The following is a 22,013-nucleotide window of genomic DNA, read 5'->3' as shown; positions in this document are numbered from 1 at the left end:
GATACTTGACAAATGAGTCTGTCATCTCAAGCTGGGACAGTCTTGCTCGTGCTGTACAGAACTTCGGCCCAGTCCATACCAACACAGGAAGGGTTCAACTGGCGGCAGTATTACTATTTCATGTAAAAAAACTCAGTTTAATGAAGTTCACCCCTCTGACTGCTTTGCAATGGACATGCCAGAGCTCAGGCTAACTGCATACTTTCACAAGGGGTCACGAGAGTAATGTCAAGTGGCTTAAACCACAGGGACACAAGAGTATTAGATATTCAAAGTTCTTTCAGCACAAAGTTGGTAGGTTACAAAAGTCACATGACTCCAACTTTAACAGTTTAACACATTGATGTTCACTATAGTGTACAGTTCATCTTTATAACAGAAAAAAAGTTTCAAGTACAATGTGTAGCATTTTGAATTACAAGTGTTTTGCTTATATTTTCATTCACTTTAGTACCAGAAGTTTTGCCCCTGTTAAAAGGACGTTGCTTTGCTTAAATAAAAATAAGGAAATGAAGCATAGCTCTCACAGTGGCACAGTAATTCTTCACTGCTGGAGATGAACCCTTGACTGCTGTTGGAAGAGTTTAGCGGCCTTTCGCTTTTATGTGGTTGTGAAAAGAATCTACCTAAGCAGGATCCTAGGCATGGGTTTGGTTTACCTCACAGTGTGTCAGACATCCCCTCCAAGAGTCAGTAGCAGTATCTTGGCAAAGTGTGTGACTCAGCTGGTGGGTTGGTATGAGATAACCATGCATCGACCCGTGATTTCTTATGCAGACCATGGTACCATGTTAACTGTGTTTAAGTTACATAGACACATGTTGGGAGGAACCAAGACATTTGCTATCTGATTGGCTGAACCAATTAGAAAGCTCTGTAGTGTGTAGTGAGAACCAATGAATAACCTAAAAGGGGTGGAGTCTAGACACTGGGATACTGGTAAACAGAAAGCCAATAAAAAGCCCTGTTTAGTGTTAAGAACCAATCAGGGATTGCCATAGTTAGGACAGCTGTAATGTGAACAAGGCACCTGCATGAGGAAAGTTTCAGGTTGCCAGCTGTAGCCTCCAGTGTGCTGGTGGAATGCTTTAAAAACCATTGACACTCCAAGCTTCTTTATCCTTTTTTTTGCCATTTTCACACGGCATCTGTTTTTACAAATAAAAGCTTGCTTGCAGCATTCCTACTGTGTATAAAGCTACTGCATGCATTTTTAAAGTATAGAAATGATCAGTTCGCAAATTGCATTTTAAACAAAGTGTGCTTGTTTTAAAGGTGAAATGTCCCAAATATAACAAATATTTTGTTTACTTGTTTAAGAAAGTGTTTTACAATCTCAGCTATTGTAATTCCTTGTAAAAATATTATCAGTAGAACATTTTTTTTTTAAATTTATTTTCTTTGGTCTTGAATGTGGTGTTTTATAACACGCTACTGCTGAAAGTAGTAGCAGAAGCATGCTTATTTGGCTCACAGAGTGAAGTAAAATCTGGGCAGGGAGCTACAGCACTCATGGGGAATGTAAACCAACTGGGCTGTAAACTAGGTGTGAAGCCCTGAAGACTAATCTATCGTTATAAAAGAAGATAATTAACATAACCTTTTGTTAAACGTGTTTGTGAATGTGACTGTGGGACACTACATCTTTAAAGTTTGCACTTCTTTTTAAAATAATTGTTTCATCTCTATGAGCGCATCCAACATGAAACATTGAGAGTGCGAACACAGAAGCAGTCATCTTGAGCTTAGTCACGTGTGGATAGTAAAGAGCTGTGGAAACTGTCTTTACTGCTTTAGGTACAAAGACAGAGAAGAGAATGGGTGATAATGCCGCAGTTTTACTCTTGCATCATACAGGTCAGTACAACAATCCAGGAAGAGAGCCTTGCAGGATCGCACTGTGCACGTCAGAATGTATGTGCTGTCACTCCCCAGAGCCACACTATATTGTCACCAAAAACTATTCAGGCAGTAACAGTAGATTTCAATATCCAAAGATCTATATGTCGCAGTTAATGTGTGTAAAAAATATCAAGCAACAAAGTTTTCAGTACAGCTGATTTGATCGACCTATACCCGACCGGGGTTTGCCATAGTTAGTCTTATTCAGAGTGTATTATAGCACCGGGAAATCCATCTGGATTGCATCAAGTACTTATTTTAGCAGTAATCCCGAGATAACCATGGTTGATGTAGTCCAGGGTGAGTCTCCAAGTGCTGTAAAATGTTCTAAAAATAGTGTTGAGGCTAGATCAAATCAGTACTTAAGTAATAGTCAAAACACACAACAGCTTTCTAGAATCTACATTTCCTAGTAGTTAGTTTCTCACCTGTCCATCCTGTCATGCGAGTTCTGTATCATTCTCTGTTGTTGATTCCGTCATGCTTACTGACTATTCCAGCAACAACGGCTTCTGTAAAGACTCCTCAAGGCTGGTTTTCTGAAATGAGGTGTGGATAGCGCAGGTCTCATTGACCGGTGCTTCACCTGTGGGATTCAGAAACAAGCAGAAAGCAAAGCAAATAGCAATGTAAGCTGAGATAACAATAGAGAATGATACAGAACGCACATAATAGAATATTTAACCGGTAAGAAATGAAATAGCAGAAATGTTAAGTATCCCTTATGGATAATGAAATATCATTTAAAACTATGAATATTAAAACTTAGGTCTGAACTGACTAAGAATTTGGTGCCACTGCGCACATAGCATAACCAGACTGACACGCATATCTGTTTGTGCAGTGGCTTGGGGCTACAGTATATACACTCCAACAAGTATTGGGACAGTTGTATACCGGTAGACACAGAACAACTGATAACTTGCCCGTTTTATCCCATCCAGTCCTTACTAAATATCTTGGTTTTTTTGTTTTTTCACTGGATTTTATTTTGTAATCTGTCTTGCATTCATCGTTTCCAAGCAGATGCAGAGCTTCCTCTGAACCAGCTGAATGTCGTGCTAGTCTTGGGTAAACTGAAGAGAGCTTGTTTGGTTGATCCCCATTCGTTTATCTGCCTCAAAACTCGGTGGTCATGTTTAAATCAGGGGGTGTAATATACAGTGTATGTTGGCGGTTTGATATAAATGTATGGCTCTGGGGGGTGCTGTATTGTAGCAGAAGTGCTTATAATGTTACTTATAGTTCTGAGAGTATGATGTTGCGTACAAGTTCAAGCATGACAACACATTTGTCCTGAATAGAGGTTCATGTAGATGGCTTGATTTACTGTCATGTTTAGGTTAGAATGACCAGTTTTCAGACAGAGCGCTGTCTAAATCAGGTAGCTGTTAACACGCTTCTTTTAAACGCACCTCAAAATGAAATAATTGCGGAATTTCCCTGTGCAGTAATTGCAGCTAAATGATGTGCAAAGCCTCCACCTGCAGATGAATTTGAGTCTTTTTTTCTGTTTACTTTGCTAAGAGGCATATGAAAGGAGACTTGGGGATGGTGGGTTGCAGTCAGCACTGCAGGAAGATCAATTGACTGAACTCTTGTAATTTGCTTCCTGCTGGGGTGCATTATATTTGGCTATGGAGCAAGAAACGCTGATCCTTTCTGAAATTTGTGTGCTCCTTAGTTAAAATTGCTCTCTCGCTGTGCATGAAAATGAATTGCTTAAAGTATAATAAAATATAGAAAGTAATGTTTGGGATACTCCGGTAACACAACTAATTTCCATGACCATTTAATGAGATGCAGAAGTCGCGCTAGCCTTTAAAAATGAGCATTTGTAAAAAGTATACCATCTCAAAATCTGCGTTTTCAACCATAACATCTGCGTTTTACATATTGCATCAACATAGTTATATTATTTTCCAGTGTAACTATTTCAGATTAACGGATTTAGCATGCAAAACAGAACACAGTATAAATAATGGTAGTAGAAATAGACATAAAGACAAGCTTACCATGAAACATTTTCTTTTGAAAATCCCCCGTTCTCGACATATAAATCAGTGTTGTCATGTCAGTGTCATGTACCAATGTCTCTGCGGGTAGCTGTCAACGTCATGACTATTTACAGCTTTGCTGTTTTAAATGTTCTTAAATTTTCCTTTTAGCACCGAAGTAAAAAATGCTCTTTCCAAATCAAAGTGTTAATAAATCAGGAGCTTCCATTGAAATTGTCATAAGTTCTAAATGACCCTCACATAAACGAGAGTGTTTGCTGGTCTGCATTCTGTACTGACACAATTAAAACCCTGTTCAACTGGTACACAAGATACAGGTATCGGAATTGTAATTGCTGCAAGTTTTGCGAAAGGAAAAATGTCCGAATAGTTCTCAATAAAAACCCTCAGGCCTCATCCATGGTCTTAAAACCATGATTTTTGAGCATGTGTTTTACTTGTCCAAATTCTTGGCTGAGAGAGTCAACAGATAAGATGCTCAGATACAGATTACTGAGTCGCTCTAATACAGTGCATTATGGGATACTGAGACCCCCGCTGCTTTTTTTTTTTTTTTAAAGAGGAGCAGTGGAACCATTTTTACACGTTGCATTGCATTAAACTACTTCGTAATATAAACAAAATTATTGGATAGGGATAAAAAGGGGAAATGTGGTCTTTTACATCTGCGTTTTAGAAACACACTGCAGTTCTTTTTTTGCGTTTTATTAAAATGCCCTGCGTATATAACACAGAATTCTGTGTAAACGCGGCCTCTGGAGAAGGCACCTTACAAAAAATCTGCATTTATTCCTCTGAACTACCCCTGAGTAAAAATGAAGAAAAACAGCCCAGATCGTTCCTAACGTTGTGTCTTTGGTCAGAAGCATTAAGCATCCCGGCAACGTCAGCCCTATGCTGGGCAGATTGTAAGCCAGTGCCAGACATTGCTTAAATTAAAACAAAATGTGGACACAATCATCTTCTTACACAATTCAAATATAAGCCATGGACAACACTGTTGTTACTAAACTGCTGTGGACAGTGATAACCTTTTTTTAAAAAAAAAAAAAAAATTCTCTTGATGGTTGTTACTCTGACTGTTCTTAACAGCAGCTGTATTTAGATCCACCACAGAGTAGATCAGTTGAATAGACCCGACGCAGTGCTGAAGCCAGCAACCATAGGTGTGATATCACTATGGGGCACACGGGAGCCATGACCGTACTGCATTATAACCAGTCCGCAGTAGGGCCAAAGAGGGAGCACTGGAATCAAAATTCAACCTGATAAAAAAAAAAGGAAACCCAGAAACATATTAAGTAATTTTTGATGTGGGATATCTTAATGTAATTGTGTTCCTTTGTGCTTTTAAATGTGAATATTTCAGCTACTGTTAAATAATGTACTGTGGAAACAAACTAAATTTAGTATCCCCTCAAGTATAAAACGGTTTGATTTTGTCTCTCTGTCAGTCCAGTGCCAGCAGTACAGCTTTGTTCTTTTATGTTTGGTGATAGCTGTCTTTCTGCACTCTCCCTCTCGCATTGTTTGAGCTCTGCGATGGGCTGTTTGCCAGGAACCGTTGTGCATTTCATCCCTAAAGGATTCACTTTTAAAAGACTGATGAAGATACAGGAAAGTTGTAATAATTAGTGCTGTTTCTTAACAAAATTAAACAGAACGCTCGGATTGCCTTCCAGTGGAAGCCTGCTGTCTTCTGTTCCTCTAGAATAACAATGTTATCCCTCTCCTGATAGCCACTTATTTAAACCTCACTGTGCAGAACAAATAGGGGGCATTTTTATGGGGGGGGGGGACGGGCTGGGGCATGCATTGTTGAAACAGATGGAAGTGGACACTGAATTACTACACAAGAAATCTACTTACAACACAAAAGGTTTGTGAATGTGATTTCATCTCAGACGATAAGGTAGCAATATGGAATGCAGTATCAAAGCAATAATTGAACAATTTCAACCAGTCCATCAGACGCAGTAAGGAATGATGGGTTATCTAAATGACACACTGGTCCTTGTATGGGCAATGGCACGACCAGATATCTGAGGTCATAGAGCTTTCTGCTGTAACCTTCGTATCGCTGTCAATCAATCAGAACATGTCATAGTCTCTATATTTAATGAAGCATTGCAACCTGTTGTCTTCTTTGACTTGACTCCCTTTTTCACCACATTAGTTTGGAACTACAGACACTCACCTGGAGGGTACCTTTCAGGCTGTGCTCAGATATTCAGTAATTCCACAATGCAGAAGTTCATTGTTGTATAGATGAAGGCAAATAAGGGAAAGGCCACTTTCCTTGCTGTGAAATCAGCACATTTGAATAGGCTTGTTGAGGTTTTATTCAACACCTGCCGACAAAAAACGTGTTAAAGTGAATTACTCAAAGTCTGTAGAGTATGTGCACAGCCCTAGTACTTCTACCATTGCTGAAGACAAAAAGCTAGAAAATACAGACTGCCAGGTGAGACAAACCTGCAGTTCAGCAGACCCACAGACTATTATTCTGTCAGTCAAACCTCCAGCCAGATATACTTCTACAACCAACCTGGACCCCTCTAAATGATGGCTTACATTTGTTAATATTTACATAACCCTGACTGCTGTTTACAAGCTGACTCATAGAGGTTTAGAATTGAAGCCTGTAAGATCTTAAACTGTGTCCACTAACAGCAGGTTCTCAGCAGTTGTTTTTTATTAAGTAGTTTATAAGCTGGGTCCATTAGCAGTTCAGAACTCTAATTTTAACAAACTGAGTCAACAGTACAGTGTGCCAGTCACACATATCACAGCACTATGTTACCTGTCACTTGTGACTTTCAGAACAAAACCTGCTTCTTTAGGCAAATCGTGCCTTTCCTCGTCGTGCTGATGTTTACTAAGTAGAAGGTTTGAATGCCAAGCAGGAAATGTTATTTGTGCTGATCCATGAATTTGTTAATAACAGAATGTATGAATACATTTATTTAGAAATAAGTAAATTGATTGGACTTTAGAAAGAAGTTAGATTTAGTATAGAATGAAGTAATGTTTCTTGTTAATCATGGGAAAGACAGACAAATGGAGATCTGTGAAAGCTGCTTCCATGAGATCTCAACAGGTTTTATGACTATTGTCTCCTGTAAGAGGTGTAACAGAGAGGTGACACCTCTGACACAATAGGTGTCTCTCATGGTGGAAACTTCAAAGAACTCCAGGAAGCTATCTCTCTCTTTCCTCCCATCAAAGCGTTCAATTTAGGAAGAAGGACAAGATAGCATTTGGAATTAGATGCACAGACCATGTAAGATGTGAATCTTTTGATGTAAGGATTGTAAATGTGTTCTCTTGCGATTGGTTTTAAGGAAAAAGATGATGTCACAAGAAACCACATTTAAACTGGAAAATGCTCGATGTTCTTTGTATTACTCTGATCCGTGCTTGGAGAGAGGATACCTGCAAACTGTTATTCACCATGTAACCTTTAAGATGTCTGGTTGTAACTGCAACTCAGAACTTTTACCTTCAATAAACTACACTTATCTGGACTCAAAAGCAAGAAGCCTGCAACTTCTCTTTCGCTGCTTCTTTTATTGCGTTTCTCACAACACAGACAAGACAAAAAAATTAGTGCTGCTCTTTATAATGTCATAGTCATAGTTGCAAGGAGCAGTCCAGATAAGCTGTGTACCTGCCATTTTTACACATTAAAAAAATCAGAAATACGCCTCCTCTAAAACTTCCACTGACAACGACATCTACCAGAATAAACTGTACACAAGAAAAACCAACCCAACAAACGTTATCCAATCTCTGGCTAGCCTTGCTGTCTTTGCAGCCAATCACAGTAAGAATAAGAAATTCGAAGCTACACAGGTTGAACAAATCCCACTGGAACCATCGTCAGGGGCAACCGCTAAGAAAGGGGCCTATAATATTAAACTAACTGTTTTTTAACTTATTAATTCATTTCCTTATTTTATTTATCTGCATGGCTTTATATTGAAGTTTTAACATGTTCACTGAGTTTAAGAATTTAATGTTAAAAGTAACGTACGGTATTCCTTCGAATTTAAATCTCAAAAATAGCCTGTGTCTTAAATTTGAGTTCAGTATAGTGATGCGTGTATTAAAATCACCAACAAAAGTCGTGACTACCCGAGTACAAAAGCAGCTACGTGACTGACTGCCAAGAGAAGACGAACCAAAGACGTCCCTGCCCGATCTCGAATCATCCATGACATGCAGGCAGCCATTTTCAAAGAAGCATTATTAGCTTCCTCAGGAATTCAATTTCAGCGTTTCTAAAAAAAGTACCAGCTTGGACAGATCAGAAATGCTAATCAGACCCCCGTATTTATCGACATGCCAAGCAATACCACAGTTCACAAACTGGGAGAAAAACAGGTGTGAGTAATCGCGCCTGGAAATGAGAAGCATCACATAACTGCAATGCTCTGTGTGACAGCAGACGGCCGCAAACTGCCTCCATATGCGTAATTGAGGTTGTATCTTTGTAAATGCATGTTTATTTGATGTTTTATTTTTTCCTCAAATTGAGGATGCGAAATTTGGGCTGCATCTTAAATTCGAGGGAATACGGCAATTAATTTGCAGGAGTCAGTGTCATACCTCGGGGAAAAAATGCGCTGAGCCGATAAAGAACCTTGTAGAACACGCGGGTTATACAGCAGTTCAAAGTAACATTGCAGTTCAAATGGAAGGCTCTTTTTTAATGCCTACCGCATTACCATTAAAGACTGTACAGTATTTATCGAGATTACTCATGACTTCAAGGTAATGTTCCATTTTACCCCCTGAAAATACATTTTACTCTCTCAGTGTTAAAATTAGAGGGTAAGTTACTCCCAGACCCAAAGCCTTATCTGGAGCGCTGGTTGCAAGCCCATGCTATTTATTTTCTGCCTTACAGCAAGAGGGAAAGTGCTAATGGAATGTCATTATGGGGCAAATGGGAGCCACAACCAGGCCGCATTATAACCTGCTCCACGGTATGAAGGTATAACATGATTCTGTGCTTCAAAAACTAATACAGAGACCCTCACGTTTTTCTGTTTTGCTTTAGCAGTATAAATAGGGACTTTGGTATAAAGTCCCTGCTCAATTGTAATGCTAAGGGAGAGCTTGGTCATTTAGCTCATTCCTGTAGAAGGCAGGAACTCCCTCAAGACTGCCATCTGCTGTCTGATCATGTGCGGCTCAGGAAGACTCATCTGGCGTTAACTGCACAAGATGATCTCGCAAAGCTAAATTGCTTCTTTCATATCTGAGGGGACCCTGCCATGGAATATTAAAAATGGAAACATCTCTCGACTGTATCTAATTCCAGGAGACAGGCCTAATCTTGTTTGGTCGTGCCTCGCTTTTAACAGCATACAACAGGGATCTCAGCTTCTTGTAATTATATTCAGCACAGAGTTAAAGTAAAAGGTCACAACTCAACCAGAAAAGGAATCTGAAGACAAAACATCAATAAGACTTCCAAAACACAGTGAAGTTTTTTGTATTTTTTATTGAGTTTGTGGTTCAGTTTTTTTTTTTTAATGACTGCCTCTGCAAACTGCAAAAGTCTTGTTAGCTTTGAAAGCCCTGTTTTTTGGGTTTTTTTTAAGTTTAAGACTGAAAGGCTTTTTAAAGATTGTAAACATGCACAATAGTATTATTGTTATAAACTTTTAAAGGGAAGATTATCTTGCATGAATTCTTCTCCCTGGGTTGACTATGCATGTTTTTCTTGGTTATCAGTTTCAATAAGCATACTGTATGTAAAGCCCCTAATGAGTCCTGGTTTACTGCCATGAATAAGGGCAGATATAATGAACCATTGAAAAGCCGTGGATCTCCATTAGGGGTGAGACGCACTCGTCTCTCCCGAGTAATTCCCTGTAAGAAGTATTTGTCAGCACGCATTAAATAAATCAGAACACACCTTTACTGTATTGGTTTCAAAACATCTTTGCAATTGAGTACCAATCAATGACAATTAACTTCTGCATTGAGTGTTTTAAAAGCCGATTCAAAGCGAATTTTCATCTCATTCAGGACGCTGACATTTGTACGAGGCCATAAACTGACATTGAAAATGAATTCATACCGAGCAACTTCGAATTTCTTAAAGGTAATTACTCTGAAAATACAAGTAATCCGCCCTGATTGCCACAAAGTGAAATTCTGGTCTCTTACTGAATTCATGAGACAGGAAGTAAACTAGGTGCTTGCTCACTCTTCAGGTGTCCACCGGACTTTAGGAACCAAAGAAACATCCTTCCTCCGTATTTCCCATGGTGCTTTGAGAGATCAGTGGCACAACATGCCAGGTGCCTGCAGCCCAGCAGGCACAATATGTGGACAGCTTTTAGCAAGTAAAGGGAAGCACACATTCAAAGTATTAGATTTCCAATTGCAACCAAACCTGTCATTATTTTAAAAAAAAAACCCAACCAGACTCCCCTTTAAAGGACTGGTTTTGTATGCTTTTTCACTTTTTTTAGTGATGCTCTTCCTGCATGTCTGGTGAGAGGTTGCGCCACCCTAAGTGGCCTCCTTATTGGTGGATAAAAGTCCTGAGGATTCATACTAGGCAGTAAAGAATAAGAAGCCTTGCTGGTCTAAAGGCAAGTCTTTTTGTTGATCCTTAGCTACACTAGCTTTTGTGGCCTCAAAGGTCTCTTCTTCATGTGAGATTGGAAACTGCTGGTATGTGAAGTTCCTATTACAGGGAACGGTTGAGATTAAACCCATCGATCCTCAAATCATTAAATTGATTGTATAAGCATTGTAAACACAAGTAGACCTGGTTATTAACTGAAGGCTTGGCCAATTCTAGACTTCCTAGTTTTAGCATTGAGGATAGGCTTATTCCAGCTAACTCGCACCTGTATTCTAAAATAGAAACATTAAATGTTCTTGAATTTTTACTTTATACAGTAAAGAGGCAGTAAACATGTGGAATCAGGGTCAGTAGGAATCATACATCTTGTGGTGCTTGGTCACTTTAATGCATAACAGCATGGTCCCTAGAAAGCAAACCTACTCTTTCCAACATCCTCTCCTTTCAGACAGATATCACGGCTCTGTCATACCTGCTGATAGGATGTGTCACATACACATGAACTGCATTCACGGAGAACAGAGCTGTCATTTAACAGCGTCAGACTGCGCTGCTGTAGTGCATCACTGATACATCTCCCCTTCTCTCCCCCCGCCAGATGGAATGGGCCGAGTCCTGGCGCAGGATGTGTACGCGAAGGACAACCTGCCCCCCTTCCCAGCGTCCGTCAAAGATGGCTATGCTGTACGAGGTGAGACTTTCACACAGGAAAGTGTGAAAAAGAGTAGAGGAATACCGTGTGACTGTGCAGATAGGTGGAAATGTAAAATAACATGTTATACCCGGTGAAATTGCATTCTGTTTCATTTAGGATCTGTTTGCTATCCCATGATATGCATTCTTAAGCTGTCTGTTCAGCATTATATAATTCTCAGCCCCACGTCTTGTGTTTACACTTCTCCTCAGCAATAGGGGCGTTTCTTCTCGGACACAGTCACACAGACTTATATGTGAAACCAAAGCAGGAGCTGCATTTTCAAAGAGAACAGCATGCACCCAAGTATAAGCTCATGCGTCTTTCTGCGTGATTATACAGTGCTAGTACAAGTAGTCATTCATACCTGACACATAACGTCAGTGAAGATACTGGATGTTTGTTCATTTTTGATGCATTTTAGATTTCGTATTCCTCCGCAGTGTGTGGAGGGAATACATCCAGCTCCTGCTGATCTCAGGCAGGTTCTCAAGGATTAGGGGCTGATTTGTAGTTTGCTAGTTTCCTGTGCATTGGTATATAATCCCAGTGTGTCACCATGAGGAAACGTCAACCTCAGACCCACCACCACATTACCAGCAATCGCAGCACAATAGATTTGAGTTGACAAACATTACACAGTGGTCCTGATAGGCTAGCACACTGCCTGGCACCACCGGCATTGTGATGTGGTACTGCAATATCATCGTCATGACAGAATATGGCCATTATAGCTGCCCTTGTGCAACTTTCTGAACATCTCTGTAAGTGTAGCCAGTGAGAATTGTTTTATTTAACCACTAAAAGACATTTTAAACAACATCTTGCTGTTTTACTCCTCGCAAAGAGATTCCGTGGAAGCTAAATGGAGCATAAGACTAATTCACTAGCCTCCCATTCTTTTCACCTATAGTCAGTTTTTAAATTTCAGCACAATGTGCAGTCTCTGCTTGAGAGCAGCCCCGGACTAACTGGCAGGCCAGTATCTGAGCTGTACTGCAATTAGTACCGGTATGCCAAGTGAATGTAGCTGTTCATTATTTATACACTGTGTTCCTAGTAGACCATGAATCATTCTGACCTTTCGTTGTGTTGCACAGAAGCTGCTGTGCCTCCAGGCCAGAGGGACCGCCCAAGGCTAGTTCTCGCTCTGCTTTTTTATTTCAGGACAGGGTTTTTATTAACTCAGATCAGTCTGACAGCGGCGCTACAGCTTTCTGTTTTAAAACAACATCAATGTCAATCAGACAGCAAACCTTTGCTTTGGATTTGAAGAATTTGACCAAGCCACTGTCACTAGTAATGCTGATTGCTATAAGGTATTGCTAAGTAATCTAGTATTTAATTACCCCAGCCCCCATTTTAAGATATTACTGAGAAACCATTACAAATACAGATTGTGACTTGTTTAGTACTCTGTAATTCCTGTTCATGTTTGCTGCTGCTTCCTATTCTCTCTCTTTAGTGTTTTTTCCTTAGTGTCATATCAGTGCCACACGAGATCTACTGTGTAGCCATTGCTGGTAATGCTGCACTGTAAACAGCATTTGAGAACAGTTCGAGTCCGTAGCTTTAAGATGTCGTATCAGTTGACTTTTGACATCTTTATGGTGTTTACACTCATGCTGCATGGTTCTGGGTCCAGCGTCACCTTTCACCTCAGTTAGCCCCACCTGCTCTACATATATACTGAGCAAGAGAAAGGGTGGAGTCAGCAGAGGTCACAATGTCACATTTGAATGGAACGAAGACATCTATTCAGTGCTGGCAATTAGGATCTCCAGGCAAACTCACAGCTCCCAAAGAACAACAGTATGGGAGCAACAGAGCCCAGAGCCACGCAGAATGATTGCAAACACCATGCCAAAGTAAGAGAAATGAAAAAATACATACAAAATAAATCAAACAAAAAGTAAGGTTTACGCGTTATAACTTTTTCCAGCTGCTGATGGGCCCGGGGATCGTTTTATCATCGGGGAATCTCAGGCTGGTGAGCAGGTGAGATCAGTTCTACGTTCAGGTTGCTGTAGTAACATCAGGTTTAAAGTGCTGTTCCTCTGATAACTATATTGTTATTTTACACTAACAGTTAAGAGACTTACACACACACACTCAAAGCTTCCTCAACGTCCCCGTCTTTTAATATTTAAACAGTGCTGAATCTGTTCACTTTAGATCTAATCAATTGAACAGACAATGCCTGTTTTTTTTATAGGTTTGGAAAATGAACAGGTTTTTTTTTTTCTCCACTTTTGACACTGATGTATGAAAACACTGATGAGGGTATGGAGTGGGTTACTGTGACAGGGTACCCCCGCCCCTGAGTGTATTTTTGGTTTATTTTGTATCGTTTGGGTTATGTATCACGGGGGGATTTAAATAAATGAATAAATGATTAATTAAGGCTCCAGCCACAGGTATATAAATAGGGTGAGAAAGGGGTTAGTGTGTTCAGAGGCGGAACGAGACGTGAGTTACAGAGAACAAAAAATAAATCCGAACAATTGCTACTCGTGCTGGCTTGACACCAGCACGATACTTGCCTGTTCCGTGTCTGTTTGTTTTGTATGTCTGTTTTGGTCACCGTGACGATTTGTTTGTTCAGTGTTTCTGTTTTGTTCAACCTTTTTATTTGTTCATTTATAATAAACCGGCACAGCAGCGCATTCACTACACATTCTGTGTCCGTTCTCTTCCTGGTCTGACGTCACACACGAGCCAGCTGGTCACAGTTGCCTAGCCATGTTGTTGATGCTACATCACTGGGATCCTTTAACACCCAACCTGACAAAGTTTTGAGATCAACCAGCTACTAGGAACCGGACGAGCACTGATGGGCCAGACTTCTTCCTCTTGTTCAGAATTCTTTGTGTTCTTTGGATTATAACCGGATGTGTTGTGTTCTGTTCTAAAGCCCACTCACACAGTGATGCCGGGTCAGGTGATGCGCGTCACGACTGGCGCCCCCATCCCTTGTGGCGCTGACGCAGTGGTGCAGGTAGAAGACACGGAGCTCCTGCGAGAATCGGATGACGTGAGTCCTAGAACTGTCCTTTTAATGCTGTTCATTTATGAGGAATCGAATAGAAGTTGCCTTGTGTATGGCAGTTCAGTTCTTCTGAAACTCTGCGATTTGATGTCATGGCTATTTGATATTAAAAGAGTTGTTTTCTCAAACTGCTGCAGTGTTTTATGCACAGGGTAACATCCCTACACAGGATAAGATGTGCAGGAATATAATCAAAATTTGACATAAATGGAGACTCTCTTAAAAGGAGCAATAGCCAAAGTGTTTAAATAGATTTTCATTATAGCACGAGCCACATTTCCCTCCCTTTTCTTGTTTTAAGAATCTTTTGTTTTATCCTATTTTATATTTTAAATACACAATGATGTCGCTTCCTGTTATCCAATTGCTTCCAATATGCTATCCAATATGCTGTAGATCAGATTCACTCGTTCATAACTGTACTGAGGAAGTAATTTAGTTTTTTACTTTTTAACTAGCATCCATTAAATAGTTAAAATCCTTTATTTTTATAAGAAAATAAAAGTAGGTTGTGATGAGTAAAAGAAATCCTGAGTAATCTTGATGATAGTGCAGGTAACTCATTCTCTACTGCATCAAATCGGCCTTCAGAAATAGGTCCTGTCAAACTGAAGACTTCCTACAGCTAATAATTTCTCAGTCTATCTGCTTTTATGGAACTTGAAACAAAAGGAGCCTGTCTGTTGTTTCTCTGCCCTACAGCATGGATTGACTTCACAAAAGAAACGCAGCAGATAATACCAGGCCTTCAGGGGAGGGAGAGAAAATTGCATCTAGAAAACTCAATTTAACTTTGCTAAATAGATGCACAGTAATTTGAATTGCTGATAAAAGTTGTGTATAAAATTAGTTTAAAATGACTATATACCTGAATAAGGTGTATTTCTTTTCCCCTAAACAAAGAACAATTCTGTCTTTATTAAACAACCTTTCTGACAGCTAAGACTTGGGCGTTGTTTTGCAGGGTACAGAGGAGCTGGAGGTCCGGATTCTGGTTCAAGCTCGTCCAGGACAGGACATCAGGTTAGTGTCTGGATCTTCTGTTCTGTGGGAATGCCTGTCAGCATGGGAGTGGTGCAGGAATGAACTGATGTCCAAACAGAAGGTCTATTTACAATACAGTTTATTTACGTCACACAGTGCTCATGGAAAGGCAGGTGTTGCCAGTGCCAGTGCAGGTGTGGTGGTGTGGCAGTGTTGAAATCCTGGGTGGTTGTGCTGGCTTGTTAGCATCAGCTCCCGATCAGTCTCCCGCTACAATACAAAACCCAACAGTAGCGCTCCAGCTTGCTTATTATTTCAGCGCAAGGGGCCGCGCTCACGTAGCTGCGTCCCCTTTGTACTGTCAAACTCCTCCCTGTGATCAGCACGGTGCCACACTTTATCCAATCACCGCACGCACCACAGCTGATCACAATAGAGTTGTTTAGCAGCCTTACAGCAACGCCCTTTCACCAAGATGACCGACTTCCGGTTCTATCCTACCATAAAGTCGGCCCATCCTTGTGAAGCTTAACCCCAACCTTACTTAGCACCCTCCCAGGTCGGGAGGCAGATTTGCAGCGCAGATCCATTATCTCCCATTCACAATGCCATAGAAATCTGAGTACAGTGACACTTGAACTAGAAGAAGCTTCTTCAGATTTTGGGATCGAGTTTCTAAGTTATAGATGCACCAGACTGAACCGGATACCCCAGATCAATAATATCAATTATCCGTGCAGCACAGAGCTGCTTCCCCTTAACCCTCTCTGTTAAAGCTTACAACACAAGCCCAGGAGCAAGCGCTGGGTTGCCATAAATCATCCTGCATGTTCATCTTTTAATTATGTTGTCTTTTCCAGACCCATAGGCCATGACATTAAGAGAGGGGAGTGCGTGCTGGCGAAAGGAACCCACATGGGCCCCTCGGAGATTGGTCTCCTAGCAACAGTGGGGGTCACAGAAGTGGAGGTTCAGAAATTCCCAGTGGTGGCGGTCATGTCAACAGGGAACGAGGTAAATGACAGAGGCAGACCGGTAGAGGTCAAGGAAAAAAAAAGGTTAATTAAAAAAAAAAAAAAAAAGATTTATTTTGTGTCCAAGGCAAGCCGTTTAAAGGGCAGTAGTGCATGCTGTTGTCTGTGCAAGGTAATGCCTGCCAGTGCTGCAGTCGAACTTCTATTACAAACTACTTCTTTAAGAAGGTTAAAAGTGCTGACGAAGACGACAGCAACAGTGCATCGACTACAACTGTGAACACAAACACAAACAAAGCCACTGATACACAAATAAAGCATTCTGACAAGATGGAGAAAGACACTTTGTGGAAATACTTGTAGAAATGAGATAAATGCATTACCTGTTATTAGGGAGTCTGATTTTTTGGGTGAAATTTGTTTACAAATTCGGGTGAATGCTTTTTTAAAAATCAGGTAGAATTATTTAATGGTAAAATCGGGTGAAATCGGGTGTATTTTTTTATATAATCAAGAAAGAAAAAATATTCGAATAGAAATCAGGTTCTATTTAGAAAGAAATAAACAAATGCTTAAGTACAAAGTTGTTGTCAACAGTTTAAATCCCCAGCGTTTGTATATTTCCACACATTGGGGTATGCAAACTTTGAAATATGGAAGGGGCACTGTACATGATTCTTGTTAAACATATTACTGTTCATTGTCTGTTGTATTGTCAAGTTATAGAAGTATGTACTTATCTAGTACATTCCAGACGACTGCATGTTTTATTGATTGTCTGAAACCACAGGGTAGGGGTTTGGCTCCTCAGTAGTTGCTGTAGCTCAGTGTGTGCTGGTAACCAGGTTGCTTGTGCTTGTGTTGCAGCTGCTGAATCCAGAGGATGACCTCCACCCAGGCAAGATCCGGGACAGTAACCGGTCCACCCTCCTCGCCACCATCCAGGAGCACGGCTACCCAACCATCAACCTGGGCATCGTCGGAGACAAGTACGTCACTCGCTCCTCACACACTGCGCCGCCTCTCGTTCCAGTATCAAACTGGGGAGGCCTGCCTGCAGCCAGTTCAGTCTACAATTCATTGAAGGTCAACGATAGGTCAAAAGCTATATGTTTCATGTTCCTTTATATCCATTTACTTACCCTCCAACCTCCTACATGCCTACATTTAAAATCTGCCTCTTGTTTCAGACACACACTGCCAGTGTGCCAGTGCAGGTTGCATTGATATTGCCCTGCCCATTGGTATTGCTGTGCCCATTGATAATGCTCTGCTGTGCCTGTTTTCAAGTGTAATTTGACAGCTAATGAAAGTTTGAAATAATAGGTGTCAAACAGACTGACTGTAATGAGCAGGTGATACTCCCTGTAAGAGACAGTAAAGCACCATGGATGGGCAGGTGTAGTCGTGTCTTGTTCAACTTTTATTTTGTAACTAGATTAGTTTATTCATACCACAGATCCCCTTCTAATAGGAATGTTTTTGTATGTTGTTCCAAGGAGGACGTCTTCCAATCTCAGCTCAGAGATGTGTCTGTCTTTCCCTGCAAAAACAATTTTAAAGCCAGGTTGCCCAGCCAAGTTTCATGTACCACATTACCAAAAAACAACTGTAGATAAGCATTAAATGATTGTCAGCTATTAACTGACAGAAACATTTCCCTAAACACAGGAACAGGAAGGCCTCCGTCCTACAGTATGCTGCATTGCTGCTCTGGGTTTATCACTCGCACAGTAATCAAAGCCCATGGTGGCTCATAGAGCAGGAGGCTTCTAGTTGCATGTTCTCATTTGTAGTGTTTTAAGGAACTTCAGTTCAGGAGCTGCTCTTCAGTTCAAGTTGACAGACATAAAAATGTGCAACCTAGGCTAGAGCAGCCCATGTGTCTTTGCTCCATAAAACACTTGAAAATGAGAAAATGCAAAAATGCAACTGGTTTGATCATGAAAAGAAGCACTCTGAATGATTACTTTTACTCTGAACCTGCTTACTTTCAGTGTACTTCAAGTTCCCACCAAACAAATTAATCTGGCACTTTCACTGTAGTGTAATTACTTCAAACGCACTTCCTATCAGAACTTTTGCAATGCGCTCTGTGTATTACCCTGCGGAATGCACCGGCGCAGAACAGTTAAAAGGTTAGAGGAGATGGATGTGAAGAGAGAGCTGAGTATTTGTACTTGTAAAAAGGTCCAACAGATAAGTGAGGCGCTTGAGTAATAACTAATTAGTTGAAAATGACTACAATAAAATAGAACAAATGGGGAGATCTAGCATAAATCTATTTCTCCGTTAATTGAAGTCGGTCATGAAGTGTGAAATTGGTAGCTAAGTATTGCTCTATTGATGGCAGCTGCAGTGTTAAGAAAGTGAACAGAACTCTCATAAATGTGGGGTGATCTACGCAAATACCACAGGTACTGTTTTAATAATCTGACCAGCGGACAGTCTTAATATTACAGCTGCTCCCTGTTTAATATCTCTGTCATTCTCTATTGCTGTTGCTCGGATCATTATTCAAAGCTTCTTTTCCGGTGGTCGTTTTAGACATGACCTCTAGTTGTTGGAAACTCTCACTTCTTCCCCCAACTTTGTGTTGGTAAGTGGAAAATCTCTATTCAAAAACACAGATTCCGCTGCACACTCCCATTGGTCCGTGTGTGTTTTTTAGCTTAACAGAGGTGTGTGTTGAAGTGAGATGAACCCTAAGATCAGCAATCCTGATAAAACGGATTACCATCTATCTCCCAAAACACCCTTATTGCATTGCAGCTGGAAACTACACTACTGCCTCCAAATTAATTGTTATTGATTCTTACCTGTTGTGGCTCCAAATAGAATTGCATCCAAAAGGAAGAGCTAAGGGAATTTGTGTTATAAAGTGTATAGAAAAAAAAAAAAAAACTTTTATGTTAAAAATTCTTATGAGGAAATCGTGGTATCCAAGTTTGTTTCAATTAAAACTGACTGAAGATTTTAAATAGCAATTCATCTTACAAGTACAATGGTACCCCAAAATGTTCTCCTTTTTCTAGGAAAGCAGTAAAACTGTTGCCAGATAAGCTCACTCAGACTGCTTGCTCGCTAAATATCTTGATATCCCTGAATAGATAATCATCTCTCCTTTAAAATATATACAAAAGACTGTAATGAGCAGTCTGTCCTAGAGTCAGTTTGTCACTGAATTTATGAAGTTTCTCTGTATTTCTAAATACTAGTAATAGTATTGATGAAATGTTGTTTCTAGAGTCTAATAATAAGTCTTTCGCTTTGTCCCCCCGCAGTCCTGACGACCTTCTCAACGCTCTGAATGAGGGAATCAGCCGCGCTGACGTCATCATCACCTCAGGGGGCGTGTCTATGGGGGAGAAGGTAGGCCAGGCTGGGGGTTCACTACAGCGCCTCTGTGCAGTCAGGAGCCACAGCTCATGATGGGAGTGCAGGGATGGTTAAAAGCTAGGGCCACAGTTCACTGAGCAACTCAAATTAAGCACAGCCGCAACCTCGCAAATTTAATAAGAGTGGGCTTTAATTGGAGATAAATTGGATGCTTAGTTTCTTTTCCAACGCTGCAAATGAGAAAATGGACATTATAGTTGAAATATTTTTATTGGGTTTTTAAAATGAACAAACTGTTATAAAAGTAAAAAATGAACATTTTATAGTAGACATTTTAACAAACCAGATCAGCAATACAGCATTACAGGATAGTAGTCTGCTTTTAATCAAACTAGAACAATATACTGAATTAAAAGGCCGCTTCATTGTGATGTGGGATTGTTCTAGACAATGGGTCAGTTTATAATGATCCCTGCCTCACCCACAGAAGGTAAGAACTGTCGTTGTAATCTTCACTGTTGAATTACATACATGTAGAATAAGTCCACAAGACTCTTGGAAATAAACTAAAAGTCCCCCTTTATTAGGGTGGTGTTGTTCAGCAAGCACAAGACATTTCTAATACACATTGTGACAGTCAGAGAGATGCAGAATACTTTCTCAGCACCAGTCAGAGAGATGCAGAATACTTTCTCAGCACCAGTCAGAGAGATGCAGAATACTTTCTCAGCACCAGTCAGAGAGATGCAGAATACTTTCTCAGCACCAGTCAGAGAGATGCAGAATACTTTCTCAGCACCAGTCAGAGAGAGGCAGAATACTTTCTCAGCACCAGTCAGAGAAATGCAGAATACTTTCTCAGCACCAGTCAGAGAAATGCAGAATACTTTCTCAGCACCAGTCAGAGAGATGCAGAATACTTTCTCAGCACCAGTCAGAGAGATGCAGAATAATTTCTCAGCACCAGTCAGAGAGATGCAGAATACTTTCTCAACACAACTCTGCAGACATGACAGAGTCCGAGGGAGTATAAAAATATAAAGTACTAACTCTGCAATTATAACATGATTTCCTGCCATTCCCCATAATAACACTCACTGCTTGAGCGGGGATATTCCAATAATCTTTCTACATGTAGCTGATATGCTGATAAAACTAAATGTACAAATTATACTATATATAAAACTGCTTTATTGATTTTTTTTATTCTTAGAAAGAAAGACAATACGTAATATAATAATATTAATAATAGAGGAGTCACAAAATCAATAGGCGAGTGCCTGTATCTTTGACCTATTTCATGTAGACAACCTATTTATTTCTTAAATCCACTCTATATCTTAATCAACTGCTCCCACATTAGCCTGAATTAAATCCCAGTTTATTACTATGCTAAGTAATTGCTAACGACACCCATTTTTCATTTCCTCCCAGCCCTTGACCAATCTGACTCCATTCACACACCAGCTGGCTTTCTATACCAAACTTGAGTTTTATAGCTAAAGCAGTAGGCAGCTTATACTCCACTTCTTCGTTTGATCAAGGTCTTATGGTTGAGTTACTGTATGACACAGGGTGTCCCAGAAGTTAGGAATCGCTCAAAAATATCACAGCTTATGCCTAATAGGAAGTTCCCTGTTACATAGTGAGGACACACATATCTGCACGACACATCAAAAAGATCGGAATTCATTCCTCTTAAAGACTTTTCACACCTGATAGCAATACAAGAGAGGCAACCAATAGTAACAACTACACCTATGATGCCTGACTTATGGAAATTAAGGGGAGTGAATAGTACTATAAAACCTACTGTACAACATCTAAAATGTTCCTTCTTGTGTCGCTTGTACAACAGTGCCACCTACTGGATTAAAACTTAAACAGAACCATCTTGGAAATTTTTGATATTGCTGCAGTTTGTTTGTCTAGGGAACTCCATTAATTTCTAGTTTATCTGGGATTGTGGGGGAAGATGGTTTTAAAAAATCAATCCTCAGTTCTTGTTAGTGTTCTAATTTATTAGCTTTTGTAATTGTCATCACTTTCTAAATCAGTGTATGCTGGGGTCTATTCACAAAGCTTTAACTCATTAGTTAATAAAGTAATCCTTGTTAAAGAAGGTTCACTGTTTGTTTTTTTTACTCTACTCTCTTAAGGGGGATTCGTTAACTGTATAATGGTTCGTTAACTGTTTTATCTTGTGATTACTTAGTAAAATAAACTAAGACATCTAGAAGAACTTCCATTTGGCCCTGCATTCCTATGCTGTGCCGAGTTTGAAATGGTCATTTGGTTTATCGGAACATTTTAGGACTGTATAAATGTCAATTAAATCTGTATTGTTGTTCTTGAAGTCCTGGGAGGATCCTTGTTCCTTAAAGCTGTAAAAAAACAAAAAAAACACCCATTATCAAAACAACCTCCACCCAACTCCATTCCA

General features: G+C 40.1%; 1 protein-coding gene across 22 annotated transcripts in view; it reads left to right on the top strand.

The window, feature by feature from the left end:
- LOC117422321 (gephyrin) overlaps window positions 1-22,013 on the top strand; it is a 214,596-nt gene that overhangs the window by 172,425 nt on the left and 20,158 nt on the right. For 12 of the 22 annotated variants that reach the window (XM_058987315.1, XM_058987308.1, XM_058987323.1 and 9 more), the window contains 8 exons: window positions 1,798-1,857; window positions 11,129-11,221; window positions 13,167-13,222; window positions 14,139-14,258; window positions 15,238-15,296; window positions 16,118-16,271; window positions 17,099-17,220; window positions 19,516-19,603. In XM_058987315.1, coding sequence (XP_058843298.1) covers window positions 1,798-1,857; window positions 11,129-11,221; window positions 13,167-13,222; window positions 14,139-14,258; window positions 15,238-15,296; window positions 16,118-16,271; window positions 17,099-17,220; window positions 19,516-19,603 — 752 coding nt within the window. The remainder of the gene's footprint in view (window positions 1-1,797; window positions 1,858-11,128; window positions 11,222-13,166; window positions 13,223-14,138; window positions 14,259-15,237; window positions 15,297-16,117; window positions 16,272-17,098; window positions 17,221-19,515; window positions 19,604-22,013) is intronic. The other 10 variants (XM_058987309.1, XM_058987331.1, XM_058987318.1 and 7 more) reach the window with 1 other exon arrangement.

The sequence above is a fragment of the Acipenser ruthenus genome, chromosome 15, assembly GCF_902713425.1.
Source record: "Acipenser ruthenus chromosome 15, fAciRut3.2 maternal haplotype, whole genome shotgun sequence".
Lineage (NCBI taxonomy): Eukaryota > Metazoa > Chordata > Actinopteri > Acipenseriformes > Acipenseridae > Acipenser > Acipenser ruthenus.
Note: the sequence above shows the minus strand (reverse complement) of the source record. Positions and strands in the feature narration are given on the sequence as shown.